The sequence below is a fragment of the Macaca nemestrina genome, chromosome 14 (assembly GCF_043159975.1).
Source record: "Macaca nemestrina isolate mMacNem1 chromosome 14, mMacNem.hap1, whole genome shotgun sequence".
In the NCBI taxonomy this organism is placed as follows: Eukaryota; Metazoa; Chordata; class Mammalia; order Primates; family Cercopithecidae; genus Macaca; species Macaca nemestrina.
In genome coordinates, this window is record NC_092138.1 from 68,480,159 (window position 1) to 68,500,481 (window position 20,323).

The following is a 20,323-nucleotide window of genomic DNA, read 5'->3' on the forward strand; positions in this document are numbered from 1 at the left end:
ATCTCTACTAAAAAAATACAAAAAAAAAATTAGCCAGGTGTGGTGGCGGGTGTCTGTAGTCCCAGCTACTCGGGAGGCTGAGGCAGGAGAATGGCGTGAACCCGGGAGGCGGAGCTTGCAGTGAGCCCAGATCGTGCCACTGCACTCCAGCCTAGGCAACAGAGCAAGACTCCATCTAAAAACAAAAACAACAAAAAAAAATATTAGCCAGTGTGGTGGCACACACCTGTAATCCCAGCTACTCAGGAGGCAAGACGATCACTTGAACCTGGGAGGCAGAGGTTGCAGTGAGCAGAGATTGCACCACTGCACTCCAGCCTGGGTGACAGAAAGAGACTGCATCTCAAAAAAAAAAAAAAATCAATTATATGGCAATAAGATTCCTTTACTGCATGGCTCATAGAAAATGGCTCTGAAGGCGACTCAAAAATGAGGAAAGCTCATCACACTCCCCAGTGATGGCATTTCTAGGAGAGGCTCCAGGCCTCTGGTTGGCCGTCCATCTGGCATGGGTGCCTTCTCCCAATTCCCTGCCTACTCATCCTGCCAGGCTCCGCTCAAGCACCGTTTCCTCCCACACTCCCTCCCAGACCCAAGTCAGGATTCTCCTCTCAGAGTGCCCACAGCACTCTGCCCAGACCTTTACTCCAGCACCAAACTTCCTTCCATTTCAACACCTCTAACCTCTTCTAGACTCAGAGCTTCCTGAAATCACTTCTTATTTCTGCAACAGCTCTCAATTTTGCTGTTTGCTACCAATCAGTTCCTGTTTTGTAGTTACACTGCGTAATTTCTCATTTTAATCATTTTTTTAATCAATAAGGCATATTTCAAACATCTGACACATATTGCACTGCAGTTTAAAAAAACAAAACTTTCCAGGCCAGGCGTGGTGGCTCACGCCTGTAATCCCAGCTACTCAGGAGGCTGAGGCAGGAGAATCACTTGAACCCGGGAGGCAGAGGTTGCAGTGAGCCGAGACCGCGCCACTACACGCTAGCCTGGGTGACAGAGCGAGACTCCATCTCAAAAAAAAAAAAAAAAAAGGAAAGAAAAACTAAAAGAAAGAAAAACAAAACTTTCCCTAGTAGGTTGCATTCAACAATAACCACAGGACAAGTGGTAAGTGTAAACATAAAGTATCCAGAAGACAGGACTGTTTCGTTCCACCACAAAATCCTTTTACAACTGACCAGCCTCCTCCCATCAACTGTATACAGTGATGAAATTATTTCTATCAACAAAACTTTTAAAAACAAAGAGATCAATTTTTAAATCAAAAGCTCTGTTTAAAAGTAAAGCCTTAGGGAGGAACGAGAAGCACAACCCTCAGGTGGCATCGGCACTCATGACCACGCGACTGCCACATCCAGAGGTGCAGGGGGTGCTCAGCATACAGCACCTGGCTGAGGTTGGCATGTTGGGGCTAAAACCAGTTCCTGGGCCCTGGCAGGTGGCTGCCTCCACCCAGAGGAAGGGGTGGCTTTTCCTTTGCAAAAGGCAACAGTGTAGGCTGGCTGTGGCTCTGACAGGAAGAAATGGGGAAATCTTAGTGTCAGTTGGCATGTGTCTCTAGTCCCAACTTTTAGACTTCTTTTGCCATCAGAAGAACCTCCTTCAGGTTGGAGTATCAAAGCCAAATACCCCCCTAGCCTCTTCATTCTCTCCCTGCTAGTAAAGCAGGGGAAAATCTAGTATATTTGGTTGTGTAACCCTTTATTTTCTGGATATGGAATGAAAGTCTTCATTTTCTCAATAAGGAACTCCAGCTTGCCTTTGCATGTCACTGAGATGTGACATCCCAGAAATCACACACGTAGTGATCTGACCCCAGAGATGGCCCCCTGCTCTCCGGGGATAGCGACATCAAGTTCCTCTGCCTTTTACTTCTCCCAAGATCAAAACTCAAGTCCTTACAATGGCCTATAAAACCCTTAGGTGACCTCATCCCTTTTCTAGTGCCTCTTTGACTTCGTATCCTTCCACTCAGCCCTCCTCAGTCCATTCTGGCCACCTGACCTCAAACATGCCATGCCCCCTCCACCTTGCGGCTGTGCGCTGGCTGTCCCTCAGGCCAGCATGTCCTTTCTCCGGACAGGCTGGCTCACGTCTTCACTTCTTTGACCTTTGCTCGTATGTGTCTTTCTCAGTGAAAGGCTCATATGGCCCCAGTGGGCCACCTATTTAAAACTGCAGGCCGGGCGCGGTGGCTCAAGCCTGTAATCCCAGCACTTTGGGAGGCCGAGACGGGCGGATCACGAGGTCAGGAGATCGAGACCATCCTGACTAATGCAGTGAAACCCCGTCTCTACTAAAAAAACACAAAAAACTAGCCGGGCGAGGTGGCGGGCGCCTGTAGTCCCAGCTACTCAGGAGGCTGAGGCAAGAGAATGGCGTAAACCCGGGAGGTGGAGCTTGCAGTGAGCTGAGATCCGGCCACTGCACTCCAGCCTGGGCAACAGAGTGAGACTCCGTCTCAAATAAATAAATAAATAAATAAATAAATAAATAAAACTGCAACAGGCTAGGTGCAGAGGTTCGCACCTATAATCCCTGCACTTTGGGAGGCTGAGACAGAGGATCCCCTGAGCCCAAGAGTTCAAGACAAGCCTGGGCAACAAAATGAGACCTCATCTCTTCAAAAAAAATCAAAAGAGGACGGGCGTGGTGGCTCACGCCTGTAATCCAGGCACTTTGGGAGGCTAAGGCGGGCGGATCATGAGGTCAAGGGATCAAGACCATCCTGGCTAACACGGTGAAACCCTGTCTCTACTAAAAATACAAAAAATTAGCTGGGTGTGGGGGCAGGCACCTGTAGTCCCAGCTACTCGGGAGGCTGGGGCAAGATAATGGCATGAACCCAGGAGGCAGAGCTTGCAGTGAGCCGAGATCGAGCCACTGCACTCCAGCCTGGGCGACAGAGTGAGACTCCGTATCAAAAAAAAAAAAAAATCAAAATATTAGCCAGGCGTAGTGATGCACACCTGTAGTCCCAGCTACACAGAAGGCTGAGGTGGGAGGACTGCTTGAGCCCAGGAGGTTGAGGCTGCAGTAAGCCATATTCTTGCCACTGCACTCCAGCCTGGGTGACAGAGTGAGATCCTGTCTCAAAAATAAAGTAAAATAGTAACAACACCCCAACCCTGCTGTATTCCCTCTTAAATGTTTCAGTAACTCTTATCACCTTCTAATATTATATAATGTTGAGCATGTTTGGTATAATAACTTGATTGCTTATTATGCTTTTAGTTTGTTTCTCTCCTCCCCATTAGAATGCAAGCTCCGCAAGAGCACGAATTTTTAAAATCTGTTTTGTTCACTGATGTATTCCAAGAACCTAGACCAATGTCTGGTACCTAGCAGAAGCTCAGTAAACAACTGTAGAATGAATAAATGAACTTCCCTCTTTATATGGCTAGGCTGGCTCCTTACTGAGTTGTAACACAAAGAAGAGCTTTTTGCAATCTGACATCTCCTTGGCAACCAGCTGCTTCTTTTTGATGGAGTCTCACTCTGCCACCCAGGCTGGAATACAGTGGCACCATCTCGGCTCACTGTAACTTCTGCCTCCTAGGTTCAAGCAATTCTACTGCCTCAGCCTCCTGAGTAGCTGGAATTACAGGCACCTGCCACGACAACTGGCTTTCTGTATTTTTAATAGAGATGGGGTTTCATCATGTTGGCCAGGCTGGTCTTGAACTCCTGACTTCAAGTGATCCACCCACCTCGGCCTCCCAAAGTGCAGGGATTACAGGAGTGAGCCACCGTGCAAAAGAGGTATGATGTCCCTCCAGTGACTATGCTTTTTGTTAGCTCTGCTGCTGGCCAGAAGACTCACTCGAGAGACTCTCCTTGAAGGCTTGCTGAAGTAGGCAGGCATGCTGGGAAGCCCACGTAGCAAGGAACTGCAAACAGCCTTTAGACGCTGAGGGCAGCCTCCAGCCAACAACCAGCAAGAATCTGGGGCCCCCAGTCCTACTACAACTGAAACTAGTTACTTCTTACTGGTATCACTGTATCCACATCTTAACAGCCCCTTCCTTCATCCCAGGCTACTGCTTGGGATCTGCTGTGAACTGGGGGAACCAGATAACATTTGTTAAGAACCATGTGTTAAAGTAAGCAGGCTCCATGTAAGAGCCCTGTGGCCTCTCTTCTGCAGCGAAGTGTATGCCTCTAGCTGTGGGACTTTGTTGGGGCAAGTTCTGTGCTAAGAGACTCTTCCCCTCTGACTCTGGGCTCCTAGAGTCCTCTGTGCCAAAGGCTAAGCTGTCTTATCACTTCTTATTTCTGCAACAACTCTGAATTTTGCTGTTTGCTATCAATTGTATCAGAATACAATGCAACATTTCTCTAGTAAGACAGTAAAACAAATAAGAAAACTTTAGGTACATAAGTACAAAACAAGCACAATTCAGCTTCTGAATGATGCTTGAAGACTCTAAGAACTACTGTTAACAAGCAGACAAGGCGCTGTAAGTCATGGGCCACCTCGTGAGGCAGCAGCCACTCTCTGCCAATGCTTTGCTGACAGCCTGGAACTAACTGTGCTGACCACACAGTTGTCCAACAAGACTCATCGTATGATGGTGCTGCAAAAATATTATTTTATACCTGTTTCCTAAAAACCAGTCACACTGACAAACACTCCATATAACTGCCCTCACAAATACCAAACTTGGCTAAATCTCGAAGTTCATCTCTCATTTAGAATGAAGAAACTGAAGATACCTGATTCACCCTGTGAACTGAGCTGCCCAAGGTCCATCTCGGCATGAGGAGTAAACCGCACTTCTAAAGTGGCCACAGGGGCCTCTGTCACCCAGGCAGGAACCACGCTGCAGGGAGCTCCATCAGCCCTTCCAGCAGGTAAGTGAGGGGCCATGGGCTGTGTCTCTGCCCTGCTTCCTTGCAGGACTGCTGCTCCTTCCACTCTCTCTAGCTTCTTGTCTGTACCTTTCTCTGAAAAGCTCTTCTCCGGGCCATATGGGCCAATTTGTTCTTCTGACATACTGGAACTCTGATCACGTCTTGATTCCAAACCAAAATCCACTGCTATCTCCCTGTGCATAGGGAATGCTTGCTGAATTCTGGCTGTGTCACTGTGTGTCAGGTAGTTTTCTTCTGAAGTTCTGTCTTCAGGACATTTAGGTTTCTCCTTAGTGCTACGGTGAGGTTGTGGCTCATCACACACTGACAGCTGTCGCTGGTCACAGCTGTCAGTCTTGCTGTCAGACTGGGACGCAGTGTTTGGTGTATGTTGGTTATTCTGTAAATTGAAGTCTGCTAAAGGCTCCATCACATTTTGCGGCGAGTCATACTCAGCTATGTAGGGCTTGATGTCTAGTACTGGTGTGCCATGTATCATGTCAATTCCAGAAAGGTATATAGCTCCACCTATGACATAAAAACGTGAAAAATGAAGAACACTGCAAACACTTGGAGAATACAATCACACCCCAGAATCCTCTAACACTGTCTGCTTATGCCTCACTGCGCTTACTCATAATTCTCTCACATAGACCTGGTACCAACACACATCCTTCTTGCTACCTGGTAGCCTATCCTCTTCTCTACCTATCAAACCCCTACTTGATCTCTGAGGCCCTCAAAGCACACCTTTTACAAAGCCTTTCTGGCTCCTCCAGACAAAAGCATTCTTTCCTACAGTCCCCATAGAGAAGCCTGTGCACAAACCTCTGCCAGAGCCCTTTCCCCGTGGTAGGGCAGTGACCAGCTTAGAGTCTTTATCCCTAGACAGCAGGCAGGCCCCTTAACACAGGCTGGGGCCAACTCATCTCTGTATCACTGGTGCTTCTGTTCCAGGGATATAGTAGTCCTCAATATATCTCTGTGGGACCAATGAAGGTTTCTACTGTGGCAAACAGATCCAAAGGTGGCCCTGTGACCCGCACCTCCTGAAGTTCATGTCCTTATATAATCCTCCCCCTTCAGTTGTGACTGGCTTCTAACCAATAGAATATGGCAAAAGAGGTATGATGTCCCTCCAGTGACTATGCTTTTTGTTAGCTCCGCTGCTGGCTGGAAGACTCACTCGAGAGACTCTCCTTGAAGGCTTGCGGAAGTAGGCAGGCATGCTGGGAAGCCCACGGAGCAAGGAACTGCAAACAGCCTTTAGACGCTGAGGACAGCCTCCAGTCAACAACCAGCAAGAATCTGGGGCCCCCAGTCCTACTACAATGGCAAGGAAATCAATGTGGCCAACAGTCTAAGTGACTTGAAGCAGATTATTCCACAGTCAAGCCTCCAGATAGGAACTCATCTCAGCTGACAACTTAATTGCAGTCTGGTGAGACCATAAGCAGATGACCTAGTTAAGCTGTGCCCATCCTTCTGACCCACAGATACATAATAATGTTTCAAACACATAATAAATGTGTGTTGTTTAAACTGATGATTCTGTGGTAATTTGTTACACAACAATAGAAATCTAATACATCCATGAAGACTCAAAAGATTAAGCAGCACATAAGTCAGCATTACCAAATACTAAAGACAAGTCTCCAGCTGTCCCACTGGACATATGCTGTCCAGTTCCTGCTACACATAGTCATCTACTAACCTTACTCTTGGAAAACAGGTCAAATGAGAACAGAAAAACGGCATGCAGTCATATTTGACTTCGTCTCCATTTAAGAAAAATGTAACTAATACAGGACCCTGATTTCTGACACATGCTTATTATGAATGAGCCTTGAACTCTGGAAGGATGATTCCAGACTTGCTAGATGATGAATTACACCTAATATCTGTAGGAAAAAGAAAGGCACTGTAGCATAAGTTAAAACTTCAAAAGATTTAGTCAGATGACCACCTGGCTGGATGCTATTAGACAGATTATCTAACATTAAAGAGCCCTGGTTTCCTCACCTATGAGATGAGGATTGCTACTGTGTCAAACCCACAAAGCCACTGTGAGATAAGGTACGTGAACACTGTTTACTAACTGTAAAGCACTGCACAAACACTAGTCGTCATACAGCTTATATAGTAATGTCTACAGTGCTACTGTGTTTGCCTTTTAACCTTTCTGACTTGACCTCCCCAATTGAAACATTAAGTTCTTTAGGGCAAGGATTTCTATTTTTATCTGATTTGTTTACCACTATAGCTCCAGCACCTAGGACAATGCCTGGCACATAATCAGTGCTAGAAAATATGTGTGGGTTGCATAAATAATCATAAAATCTTCCAGTACTTGCTACCCACGTTGGTTAGCTATTATAAATGATAAAAGTCAAGGTGGATCAGCTACTGAATTTTTCTGGGGAAACTACCTAAGGCCCAGTTGAGTACAATCCAGTGAGAGAGTTCAAGTTCTGGGAGAGAACAAACAAAATAACTGCTCTCATCTATTTAGTGTCCAATAGCCTGAAAAATTAGTTTCAGAACTTTTGTCTTACAAGATTCTCAAAATATTCTGTTGAATCACAGAGGAAGTAGGTCCTTCTCCTTTTCCCACTTCACAACCAGCAGGCTGAAGCCTGGAATGGTCTCCTGACTCCTAGTTTACCTGCCATTTCATCTGCTGCCTGTTATGTCAGAATGGACTGCTTTTCATAAATGTGTAACTAGATTATATAAGAACATACAGTTAAAACTAGTTAGTTTAGAACTTCTACAATCTGACCAATGTTTGTCCTTGTAGTGTGATTCATCCCAGACTCCTGCCACATAGCACAGTTGATATCAGCACAGCAGCCATGATGTCTGTCCATTTCCCCAAGACTGCAAGGAAGGAATGATATACCACCAGTCTATGTGTCTTCCATATGTGCATGTACAATGAGTTATTGTGTGTTAAATTGGAAAGTGTCCATTTAATCATTTTGTATTCACTGCATTCCAAGTCAGAGAAACTGTGGTTACTAATTTAATGATTATGAAATTTTTGTTATTTCTAAATAATTTAATAGTTTTGGATATATGCAATAACATAAACAAACTCTGAGCATCCTATGAGAGTTTATTTCAACATTTTTCAATGCTAACATTCTTTTAATCATTGTATTTTCTTCAATGTCTGGTGGTTCTCAGAAAGTTAACATCATTGGTACTCATCTGAATAAACAGCCAGTGGTGAATGCTGTGTTTATTTCATAAGGCTTTTCTGCGTAAAGAAAAAGGTAAAAGTAGAAATGAAATGGGTTACCTTCTACCTTTTCCAGCTTGGCCAGGGTCAGTCCTATCGCATTGGGACGATGAGGGCTCCTTGTGGAAAAAACTCCAGTCTTTGCACCATTCAGCCTAGGAGGCTGCACCTTTGCCTTACAGCTCAAATGACCATTTTTATGAAAAACAAACAAAATCCTATAAAAAAAAAAAAAAAACAAAACAAACCATGGAATAAGAAAAGAGCACAAGTTATTTTACCACAATGATCTGATGGGGGAAAAAATGCAATCTTTCACAAATTAACAGAAATCATGTTTTAAATAGTATTAACTTGTAATCTAGCAGGAAGAAAATAGCACCATCCCCCTTCCTTCTCTCCACATCCTTTGCAGCTAACACAACAACTGGCACACAGTAGGAACTTAAGAGATGTTTGTCAAGTGCCCAATGAACAATATTTACTGTCTGCTGTTTGTCAGGTAGTATGGTAAAATAATTTTACACTCACTTCATGCAATCTTCTTAACTATCTTAAATAATATAATTTATCCCCCATTTTTGGGATGAGGAAATTGAAGTTCAGAAATGTTAAATAATTTTACCAGACCTTCCTTTTTTTTTTCATTTGGCATGACCAGACCTTCCTAAGTAAGATACGAAACCAAGAAGCCATGAAGAAAAACTAACAGATTTGAACTCATGAAACCACAACATTTATGTACTACAAAATGTCAGCCTAAGAGAAAATGTTTGCTACATACATAATGGACCATAGGTTAGTATCTGTGGCACATAAATTGTTCCTACAGATTACTAAGGACAACCCAATATAGGACACTATGCAAAGAACATGAATAAGTAATTCACAAAAAAATGACAAGTAGCTAAGAACCATATGAAAAGATGTTGAGCTTCACTAATAATTAGAAATTTCTAAATTTAGAAATTAAGCTAAAAAACCAAAATAATCTTTTTTCCCATCAGGCAAAAATGTAAAAAACTGATAACATATTGTGTTGGGAAGGGTGTAAGAAAAAGGCCATTTGCATATATTATTGAAGTATACATTGGTTAATTTCAGAGGATAATTTGGAAGTAGTTCTCTAAAATTCTAAATATGCTTACCTTCTAGTCCAATATATCCACTTCTGACATCCTGTCCATAAAAATACACAAGTGGCCAAGAATGTTTCTAAGGGAGTTTGTCACAGTATTATAATAACAACATAGCCCTCCATTAACAAGAGTGTACATGGTACATCTATATTTTGTAATAATAGACAGCTATTAAAGCAAAAAAAAAAAAAAAAGGTAAATCTACTGTCATGAAAGCTCTCCATGGTATATACTGTTATGTGAAGAAAACATACTTTTTTTAAAAAAACAAATACCCACTCTGTATGTATAAATTTGTTTCTATGTGTATTTGAAAAAGAAAACATTAAAAGCTCTGGCAGAATCTACACCGTGCTGTCAACAGTAATAATCTCTGATGAGGGGTTGGGGTTGGGGAGAGAGGAGGAAAATAGGAGGGATAAGGAAAAATCTCTTTCTATACTTCTGAACCCATGTTTTACATCATCAATAACTTAAATAATTCAATCAGGGTCATAATACAAACTAGGTCAGAACACACATTTTCTTTCTAATCTAATCTTGTCCCCAAATTAACATGAAAAATAAACTATTTCAGAATAAACACTTAATTTTTAGGTCTCTACCAACAAAAACAGACCGATTTAAACTGCTGATGTTGGGGTGAAGAATGAACACAGACAGAATTTGAAAAGACCACAAACAATGCTAGTATAACACAGGCCCTAATATAGGTAACACTTAAAGTATCCAGATTTCTACAGCGTCTTGTCTTTTAGGAGTATATTTAATTCTACATGAGTCTAGAGCAGGATCTGTAAACTTTTTCTATAAAAGGTCAGGGAGTAATATTTTAGGATATGTAGGCCAACCAGTCACTACAGAGACTATTCAACTCTGCTGCTATAGCACAAAAGCAGCCACAAACAATACATAAACAAATGGACATGACTGTGTTTCCATAAAAATAATTTACAAAAAATGGGCCATAGTTTACTGACCCCTGGTCTAGAGGGCAGAATAATGACCCAGGGGCAGAGTCAAGGAGGTCTGTAATTTCTACTCAACAGAAGGCATTCATCACAATTAGAACCAACTGCAAATGGAACATGCCACCTCAGTGGATCCCAAGCCTCCCTGAGGATGTCTAAATGACACAGACAATCATATGCACAAATACAGTACAAAATTCCATACAGGCTGGTCCAAAGGTAATGAGTTATCTCAATCGATTGTTACAGACAGTTACAGATTGAACTTTTTGTTCTACTTTTCCCCCCTTCTCACTACTGCACTTGTCTTAAAAAATAAAAAATAAAAAAAATCCACGCAAAAGATGAGAGTTCCAGCCTGGGCAACATGGTGAAACCCCATCTCTACCAAAAATACAAAAAAGAATTAGCCAGGCATGGTGGTGTACACCTGTGGTCCCAGCTACTCAGGAGGCTGAGGTCAGAGGATACCTTGAGCCTGGGAGGCAGAGGTTGCAATGCGCTGCTATCTCACCACTGTACTCCAATCTGGGTGACAGAGACCCCGTCTCAAAAACAAAACAAAACAGAAAGATGACGGTGGTCTGGATGGCAGACTCCAAGGTTGCCTTCAATTGGAGTACTTTATTTGGGGGTAAGTTCTGGCCCAAAATCCTACATCTAACTATAAAATAACTTACCAAACATGAGAAAACTGTTCTAGGCCCATCAGGGAATGTTCGGGATTATTAAAGATGCTCTTTCTAATCCTCAAACAGGCTCGAGAATAGCTACAAATGGATGGCTGTCTTGGAGTACCATTCTTGGCCAAGAAACAGGATTCCAAGTAGCCGATTGGCTCAGTTAAAAGATTCCCTATAGGAGAAAATTAGTTAAGAAATTATTAGTCAAAAGGTCAAACCAGGTTGTAAGAAAACATGTTTTCTCTAATGCATTGGTTTCATAGTTTTAAAATATTAGTGTTGTACAACTATGATTTTTATAATGTTCATGAATACGTATATTCTCATCATTACACACACACAATCATTCCATACATAGTAATATCCCTTTAGATATACTAGAAATAATGGTCCAAGAAAGAATGAAACGAAGGGGGCATTTTCAGAATACCTACTATGACCATAATTAAAATTCTATGCTACCAGTACTAAGTCATGTGACTTTGGCCAGGGCTATAAGGGCTTATTTATTTATTTATTTATTTATTTTACTTTTTTTTTTTTTTTTGAGATGGAGTCACTCTGTTGCCCAGGCTGGAGTGCAGTGATGCGATCTCGGCTCACTGCAACTTCTGCTTCCCAGATTCAAGCATTTGTCCCGCCACAGCCTCCTCAGTAGCTGGGATTACAGGCACCTGCCACCACACCCAGCTATTTTTTTTTTTTTTTTTTTTTTTGTATTTTTAGTAGAGACAGAGTTTCACCGCGTTGGTCAGGCTGGTCTTGAACTCCTGACCTCATGATCCGCCCACCTGGACCTCCCAAAGTGCCGGGATTACAGACATGCTTGGCCTATGAGGGTATTTCTAATAGAGGAGATAGTGTACACAAAAGTGAGAAATGTCATAGCATATCCAGGAAACAAGCTATTTTGATTGGCTGGAGTATGAAATAAGAGGCAGAGAATAATGAAAGATGAGGAAACACTGGGTATACATAAGTAAGGACGTCTTCAATTGAAAGCAACAGAACATATGAAATAAACTAATTTAAGCAATAAAGACAACTTATAAGCTCATAGTGCTAAAATATCTAGAGGCAAGGTAGATTTCAAGTGAGGCTTGGTCCAGTAGCCTGCTGCCCCTCTAGAATGTAAGCTCCATGAGGGCAGGAGTTTTTCTGTCTTGTTTATCGCTGCATTCTCACTGTCTAGTACATTGCCTGCAAGGGAGCAGGTACTCAAAAAATTCATGTTGCATGGAAGAAAAGATTATGTATGTCTAAGCTGATTAATGTGGAAATTGAAAAAGTAAAAGAATAATATGTATATAATCCCACTTATGGAAATTTGTTATATATTTATTTACCTTCTTAAACATGCACAGGTATGTTTGGAAAGCTATCTGGAAGGATATGCACCAAATGTGTGTTTTTTGTTTGTTTGTTTTTTTGAGACAGAGGCTCGCTCTGTTGCCCAGACTGGAGAGCAGTGGCACGATCTCGGCTCCCTGCAATCTCCACCTCCCAGGCTCAAGTGACTCTCGTGCCTCAGTCTCCCAAGCACGCACCACCATGCCCATCTAATTGTTGTTTTTTTTTTTTTTTTGTAGAGAAGGGGTTTTACCATGTTGGCCAAGCTGGTCTCAAACTCCTTACCTCCAGCAATCTGCCCATCTCGGCCTCTCAAACTGCTGGTGTTAAAGGGGGAAGCCACCACACCTGGCCAATATTCACCAATTTTTTTCAACAGTGGTTTATCTGGGTGGTAAGATTTTTAAACTACCTTTAAATTTAACTTTGTAATTTCTATAATATTTGAAATTTTTTCAATAATCACAAATTAGGCCAGGCACAGTGGCTCATGTCTGTAATCCCAACACTTTGGGAAGCTGAAGCGGGCAGATCACCTGAGGTCAGAAGTTTGAGACCAGCCTGGCCAACATGGTGAAACCCCATCTCTACTAAAAGTAAAAAAATAAAAATAATAATAATAATAATTAGCCAGGCATGGTGGTGCATGCCTGGATTCCCAGCTACTCGGGAAACTGAGTCAGGAGAATCACTTGACCCTGGGAGGCGGAGGTTGCAGTGAGCCAAGATCACGCCACTGCACTCCAGCCTAGGTAAGTGAGACTCCATCTCAAAAAAAAAAAAAAAAAATCAATTTTTTTAATAACATATTTCAAAAGAAAAAAAATGGCCAGACACTATCAATATAAATTTAAAGTCTAAGGTTTCCATGGCTACCACTTTGAATTTATCGATAACTTTTTTATTTTCACATTTCATGGGAGCGTTATCAATTTCTCAAAGTTGACATAAAGACACTTCAGACTTTCATTTTATTTCCTGCTTCCTTAAATCTACCCTACCAGCATAAGCAGTAAGACTCCAGGTCCGGGGCTGTCCCTCACAGTATCTTTCATTACTCTTCACTTCTAGAAGCTATATTATTTGATACATATATTATATGCAACATACATGTAAGTTATACAGCATAATATAATGAAACCCCATGTACACACCACCCATCCCAAAAACTAGAGCATTACCAACAACTTGTGTCTTTTTAGGTTGTTTTCCTCTTATCTCACACCCTTCTTTTCCCTCTGAGATAAACAGAAGCCTGGATTTGGTCTTTATCACTCACTTCCTTTCAAAGTATGATTTTGTTACATGTACATGCATGCCTAAACAGCATTTCATTGATTTTTGCCTTTAAGATCTATAAAAACTGGCACCAAACTGTAAGGTGTCTTCTCAGACTTGCTTTTTCTCTCTCAATATTATGAGGCTAAGATCCATCCATACTCTGTATGTCTTTGACAACTTTAATTTTTCTCCAAGTATGTTTATAGGCATTGTTTTTTGTTTTTTTGTTATTTTTCTTTTTGATCTTCATCCATGCTTCTGTGGAACAGATATAGCAGACATCTTAAAAATGAAGAAACTGAGGCCAAACGACCTGGTGCATCTTCTTTATGTCTGGAAGATAAATGGCCAAAAAAGACTCCTAACCCAGCCACAAAATTCCTGTGTCTCGTTTTCATTTGTTCAAGGGACATTTTCTGGCTGATACTCTGGGCACACTGCCTATGAGTTAGCCCTGCTCCACTCAGAGACAGAGAGAGACAGAGAGACGGGGGGGGGAGGGAGAGAGAAGAAAGAAAAGAAAGAAAGAGAGAGAAAGAAAAGAAAGAAAAAAGAAAAGGAAAGAAAAGAAAGGAAAGGGAGAGAGAAAAAGGAGAAAAGTAAAGAAAGAAAGAAGAGAGAAAAGAAAAGAAAAAAGAAAAGAAAGAAGAAGAGAAAGATGGGAAAGGAAGGAAGAGAGAAACACTATTTTCCAAGTGTCTACAATTGCCAGACATTGTGTTAAGTTTGGAGAAAAGATACAAACCAAGAACTCCTACTACAGTGGAATTAATGGTTGGGGAGACCCTCACACCATACTTCAATAGCATGGAAAATGTCCTATCAGCAGTAACGTAATTAAAGTCGTCCGCCCTTGACTCTTTGATTTGGAGCCTAGGAATTTATATTATAGCTGATTCATCACTTCACTGAATCAGTCTATGCCTGTTTTTCAGATTACACATATGATATGGCTGCCAATTAGATTTATTTCTATCCTCTTTGTGCATCTCCTTAAGAACATAAGCAAGACAACACTAGATTAGCAACGAACTGAAAGTATACTGAAGAGGTACTTTGTAAGAGTTCTTCTAACTCTGCTACTCTGTTTGGGACCAATCTCAAAATATCAAATATCCATATTCTAATACATCTGAACTCTTCTGGGACATATTTATATATTCTTTGAATATATATAAATATATATATATTATTCTCTGAATATAAATATATATATCCCCAGGAGGCTGGGGATAAGGCTATGAAATACAAATGCTATTTGAAGCAGAGACCTGACACTGTTTGTCCAGAGGAATTCTGGTCTTCTTGCCTATCTCAAAACAACAAAAACCCAAAAGAACAGTAAATACCTACCATTTGGTAAGCACTGTGCTAAGGATTTGGGGGTACAAATAAGAACCAGTTCTCATCCTCAAGGGTTTCCAGTATATTGACAGAGAAGGACAAGTAAATCAACAATTCTAGCTAGGAGCCTTTGCAGGAATAGAGATAAATGAGCACAGGTATACCAAAAACCAGCACAAGAATCTCATGGAAAAGGGGAGAAGTGGTTCCTCAAAGGAGCACGAGAATTAGGACTGGTTTCAGAATGGAGAAAGGATAAAAACAACACAGGGCCACTACACTAGCTCTGTGACCATGGGAAAAACTAGCTTCTCTCTCTGAATCCGTTTTCTCATCTATAAAACAAGGATAATACCTACTTTGGAAAGCTGTAAGAGTACTAATAAAATATGGAAAGCATCCAGTAAAATAGAAAGTGCCCAGCAAGGAGTGCTTTTTAAAGTCCCTGCTCAGGCTTTTTCCTCATTTAAATATTACAACTGTATTAACTGCGTAATAAGTAAAAAGCCAGTAAGTAATCAACGTGGGGTTTTTTTGTATATAGGATTGTCTACATATCTTGCTCTGAAAATAAGTTCAGGTCCTTTTCCTTTCTGCCTGGACTATGAAATTACCCTTCTTAGGCTTTCTGTTTCCACTGCAAGTTCTTCCCCTTCTCAAAATACTCTAGACCAATCCTCAACAATCCTAGAGTTTCTCGTGTTATGCTAACTCTTTAAACTTTTCATGGTCTCTACTGCTAACAGACTTTGTATTTCTTAGCCTGGCACTCAAGGTTCTTCACAATCAGAACCCAAAGGTTCTCACCTCCCTGCTCCATCTAACACTTTAGACTTCTAGCTCCCCAAACCTATACTGTGTAGACTTCTGAGCCCTGGCTGCTGCGTTTTCCTTCCTGTCAAAATATTAGACCTGTTATCTGGCAGTGTGCAACAATTTTTTTTTAAATAAGCACATTTGACCAGGTAATAGCATTTCCAAGAAATTTAACAAAGTTCAAACTTTAGAATGTACACAAACATTTCGGCTTCAAGAGCTTTCTTTTAGAACAATTTAAACTGAAAATAACCTAAATGCTCAGTAACAGGAAGCTGGTTACACGAATTAGAGTACATCTCTAAAACAAAGCGTTATGCTGGTTGCAGTGGCTCACGCCTGTAATCCCAAAACTTTGAGAGGCTGAGGCAGGTGGATTGCTTTTAAGCCCAGGAGTTCGAGACCAGCCTGGGCAACATGGTGAGAGCTTGCCTCTACAAAAATTAATAATAACAAAACAAAGTGTTAAAATTAACATTAATTGCCCTGTTAAGTTTTTTTAAAATTCTTTTAAAGTTACTAAACAGTACGGTCGTATAGTATCTCACTTTTCAAGTGTGTATGCAAAGAAACAAGTATGGAAGGTAGACACCAAGATATTGACAATGGCTTTCTCTGGCAGGCTATTTTAATTCTCTTCCATTCGCTTTCTAGTTTCTAAAGCTAAAATATTCCTCTATGAAAACGTGTGAGTAAACAGAAACAAATTCATGCCTTTCTAGGCCCAATTTAAAACTATTTTCTCCGACCGAAATTTTCCCCTTCTCTCTCCTCGTTCCTACAGCGCAGGATGCCTCTCTCCTATGGCATTTACTAATTCCTAACCCGCCTAACACCACCCCCCATATACTATGGCAACGAAACCCCTAAGAGAAAAGCCGCTACGCTACACTTAGCTGCTCCAGCTACTGAGCCAAGACTAGGCGGACAGCGCAAGCCTTGTAACAAAGCCGAACAACCCCGATGACGTCATCCCACTCGCCGAAGCACATCACGTGGTCGCTGCAGCACATGACCCGTGCCTTCGCCGTAGGTAGAAGAATGACGCACGTCAGTTCCAGATCTTGCGTTTCACACCCCGCTTGGCAACGAAGACCTCTCCAGAGTGTGGCACTGCCAGTCTCTTGGAAGTTACCTGTCTCCAGAGCCGGCTTCACGCAGCCGCACGGGGTCGCTGTAGGCCGACGACCCGGCTCCTCCAAGCCGCGCATGGCTACTGGTTGCTGAGGTGCCTACCCGACGCATCCAACCTTCCGCTTCCGCGCTCCATGCCTGACGCATGCGCAGTAGCCTCGCCGGCGGGGTCCCGCGAGCCCAGGAGAGTGCGCGCGCGCGCAGTGTGGCGCTGAGGGACCTTTGGAGGTCTCCATGGGGCGTCGAACCCCTATCCGGGGCGTGTTCCTTTCCGGGACCCCAATCTCGTTTATCTTAGACAGAACTCCTGCAGTTGCCCGCCCTCCCAGGGCAGGCTGCGGCTCCGGGTTCCCGCGCTTTCTGAGAGGCAACACACCTCGATGAAGAACTCGCAACTATGTCTCTCTCGAAACATTGTTAAGCAACCTACACGTCCAGTATGACCCTAATTTTTAAAGGATGTGTATATGTAATTACCACAGAGCGGAAGGACTGGACGTTAAGAAATGTTAAGAATTCTCCTCTAGCGCCTGTGGTCCCAGCTACCCCGGAGATTGAGGCGAGAGAATCGCTTGAGCCCAGGAGTTTGAGGCTGCACTCCAGCGTGGGTGACAGAGCGAGACCGTGTATCTAAAAAAAGAAAAAAAAATCTCTTTGGGTGGTGGGAAAACAGATGTGATTATCCTTTTTATGCCTCAATTTTTCCATAATAGAAGTTATGCTTTGTCAGAAACAACCCCAAATAAGTCTTATTTCAAGTGTGGCGAATATTATAAAGGAGCCCTACTATGTGCTAGGGGTTAAGGAGTGGGAACTGTTTCTTGTGCTCCACACCTTACCAGAACTGAAGTCAGGATGGAATTTTAAGAGTCAACATGCCATGTATATTGTGGGGATTATTGTCGTTTCTGGACAGCTCTGAGAAGCTAGGAGCTAATATGAATAATTTTTTAATCCAATGCAATGGCCAGTTGTCCTTGCAATGATAGCCTATCTTTTACCCACTTGTAATGCTGTCTCTCACCTATAGCTAGTTTCTATGTACATAAATCTCTTTATGGGAGAAAATTTTTAATCTTTTATCTTTTTATCTGTTAACATCTGCAGTATAAAATATTCAAAAGCATATGAGTCCACAGATTGAAAAGCCTAAAAACCATGAAAAGATGTTTCCATGTCTGTCCATTTGTCATTGATTTCTAGTAGAAAATAACCAGCAGTAGGAGCCAAATAATTAAAGATTGTGGTTTAAAAAATGAAATAAAACTGATCAAATGCATATAGTGTCTTTTGGCAGGTCATTTTTACATGACAACTTGGAAAAGGCTGCCATTTTTTTTTTTTTTTTTTAGGAGGAACAGTTCTGTGCAGCTGGAGAGAAACAAGTTTGAAAACCAGTGTGTGTGTATGTGTGTAAAATTGGGCCGGAATTACTGCACTTGCCACTAGATGGTGATGTTGCTGAAAATGATAGTCCCGCTTAATTTGTGGAAAGAGTAGACTTGGAGAGAGATACTTGCCCGCCTGGAGGGCATGGTAGATGTTGATAATCACACACAAAAAATATGTAATTATTAAGTGTGACAAGTACTGAAATGCAAAGCTTATTTGAATATACTAGTGAAATAGATTGATACCTCTTTTAAAGGTAAAATGTCTCTTGACTGAAAACAGGAACTGAAATATGCAGCACATTTATTAGTCTATGATTTGAAGTTCTTATTATCTTGTCTGGAATTGTATGTGATTATTTGCAGTTTGTAAGACTTAACCTCTCCTCCAGAGGTAAGACCTAGAAATCTGCCTTAAAGAAATGACCTAAATAATTATGTGGTCTTCAGCTTGTACTTTGAGAAGCACTTCTCAGTAGAGTGATTCTTAACCTCTCATTTGGGTGAAGGACCCCTTTGAGAATCAAAGCTTTGAACCATCTCACACATCATTTTGGATATAATATCATAGGGTTCATGGATTTCTAAGAACCTGAGAGGAGGGCAGCACAAAGTCAAGCTAGGATTCTTGCAAAAGTTTAATTCTATCACCTCAAGGTTCTAAGCCAAGAACGCCAGAAGAATTTTAGATGCATACTGATGTTTGAACAAGAATGGTGAGAAGGCAGAAGTTGTGTGTGAATACAGGAGTGATTTAAGAGGGCAAGCAGAAAGGGTCCTGAGAGGTGGAGAGAGAAATTCTGCTTCCTCTAATGTACTGCATTCCTCTTTCCCTCTACTCCCCCATCTCATTTTTGTGCTGCTGTACACTGTACATATGCAAATCTCTTAACGTCCATCTTAATGCAACACTCTTAGAACTTGAGACTTCAGTTTACTTTTTTTTTTTCCTCTAATTTTGGCCCACTCTGGCAGGTGAAATTGAGACAGAAGCACATTCCAAAGAAGAAACAAAAAGCACTGAGGAAGTCAGATGTGACTTTGGGTGAGTACCTTCCCTCTATGATGTTATTCCCTCATCTTTAAGTGGGGGTGATAATCACCGCCTGGCCTATTTCACATACTTTTGTACAGATCAGATAAAACAGTTTATGTGAAAGTATAAATCTTGAAGTGTCATCGAGAGGTAAGAAACTATTACATGGTTGTGGCCGGACGCAGTGGCTCACGCCTGTAATCCCAGCACTTTGGGAGGCCGAGGAGGGCGGATCACGAGGTCGGGAGATGGAGACCATCCTGGCTAACACGGTGAAACCCCGTCTACTAAAAATACAAAAACAAATTAGCCGAGCGTGGTGGCGGGCGCCTGTCGTCCCAGCTAGTCGGGAGGCTGAGGCAGGAGAATGGCGTGAACCCAGGAGGCGGAGCTTGCCGTGAGCCAAGATGGCGCCACTGCACTCCAACCTGGGCAAGACAGCCAGACTCCATCTCAAAAAAAAAAATAAATAAATAAACTATTTTGTGGTTGTGCTGCCCTCAGTATGTTGTGTAATAAATATAATGGGGGTATGAATCATTGTACAATGAATATATCCTGATGGTAAAAAAATTTAACGTACACACAAAAGGGAGTAGGCAGATAGGAGGGAAACAATATTGTAACATCCCACTGTACCAGTGGTTCTCAACCCTAGCTCCACTTTAGAATTGTTGGGAGAGCTTTTAAAATAAAAAGCTCTGGATTGGACCCTGAAGCCAACAAAGGACATTAGTGGAAAAACTCATGAAAACGGAATGTCTGTAGTTAATGATAGTGTAACTATCCTGATTTCTTGGTTTTGACAAATGGGCCATGGTTATGTAAGACGTTAACATTGGTGTAAACTGGGAAAAAGGTATATAGTAACTTTTGTACTATCATGACAACTTTTCTGTAATTCTAAAATTATTCCTCCAAAAACTATTATTTGAAGCATAAAACAATTAAAAAATAAATATACCTATGCCTGTATGTCACCTAGATGGGGGAATCTGAATCCCTGGGGGAGAAGTCTGGACATATATATATTTTCGAAACCTTCCCAGGCGAGTCTAATGTACC

General features: G+C 41.8%; 1 protein-coding gene and 1 long non-coding RNA gene across 17 annotated transcripts in view; one reads left to right on the plus strand and one right to left on the minus strand.

Moving 5' to 3' along the window:
- The window catches only part of LOC105477193 (tRNA methyltransferase O), a 51,821-nt gene extending 34,831 nt beyond the window's left edge, over nt 1-16,990 (minus strand). For 8 of the 16 annotated variants that reach the window (XM_071078061.1, XM_071078060.1, XM_071078059.1 and 5 more), the window contains exons 1-4: nt 16,833-16,990; nt 10,904-11,078; nt 8,174-8,331; nt 4,732-5,397 (exon numbers count right to left, since the gene is read on the minus strand). In XM_071078061.1, coding sequence (XP_070934162.1) covers nt 4,732-5,397; nt 8,174-8,331; nt 10,904-11,078; nt 16,833-16,908 — 1,075 coding nt within the window. In that variant the 5' untranslated portion in view covers nt 16,909-16,990. Of the gene's footprint in view, nt 1-226; nt 343-4,731; nt 5,398-6,583; nt 6,714-8,173; nt 8,332-10,903; nt 11,079-13,437; nt 14,047-14,890; nt 16,185-16,245; nt 16,435-16,587 lie in introns of those variants that run through there. The other 8 variants (XM_071078062.1, XM_071078063.1, XM_024791411.2 and 5 more) reach the window with 8 other exon arrangements.
- The window catches only part of LOC139358171 (uncharacterized), a 43,334-nt gene continuing 39,804 nt past the window's right edge, over nt 16,794-20,323 (plus strand). Inside the window, exons 1-2 of the long non-coding RNA XR_011612718.1 lie at nt 16,794-16,925; nt 19,198-19,267. This is a non-coding gene — a long non-coding RNA (uncharacterized lncRNA). The remainder of the gene's footprint in view (nt 16,926-19,197; nt 19,268-20,323) is intronic.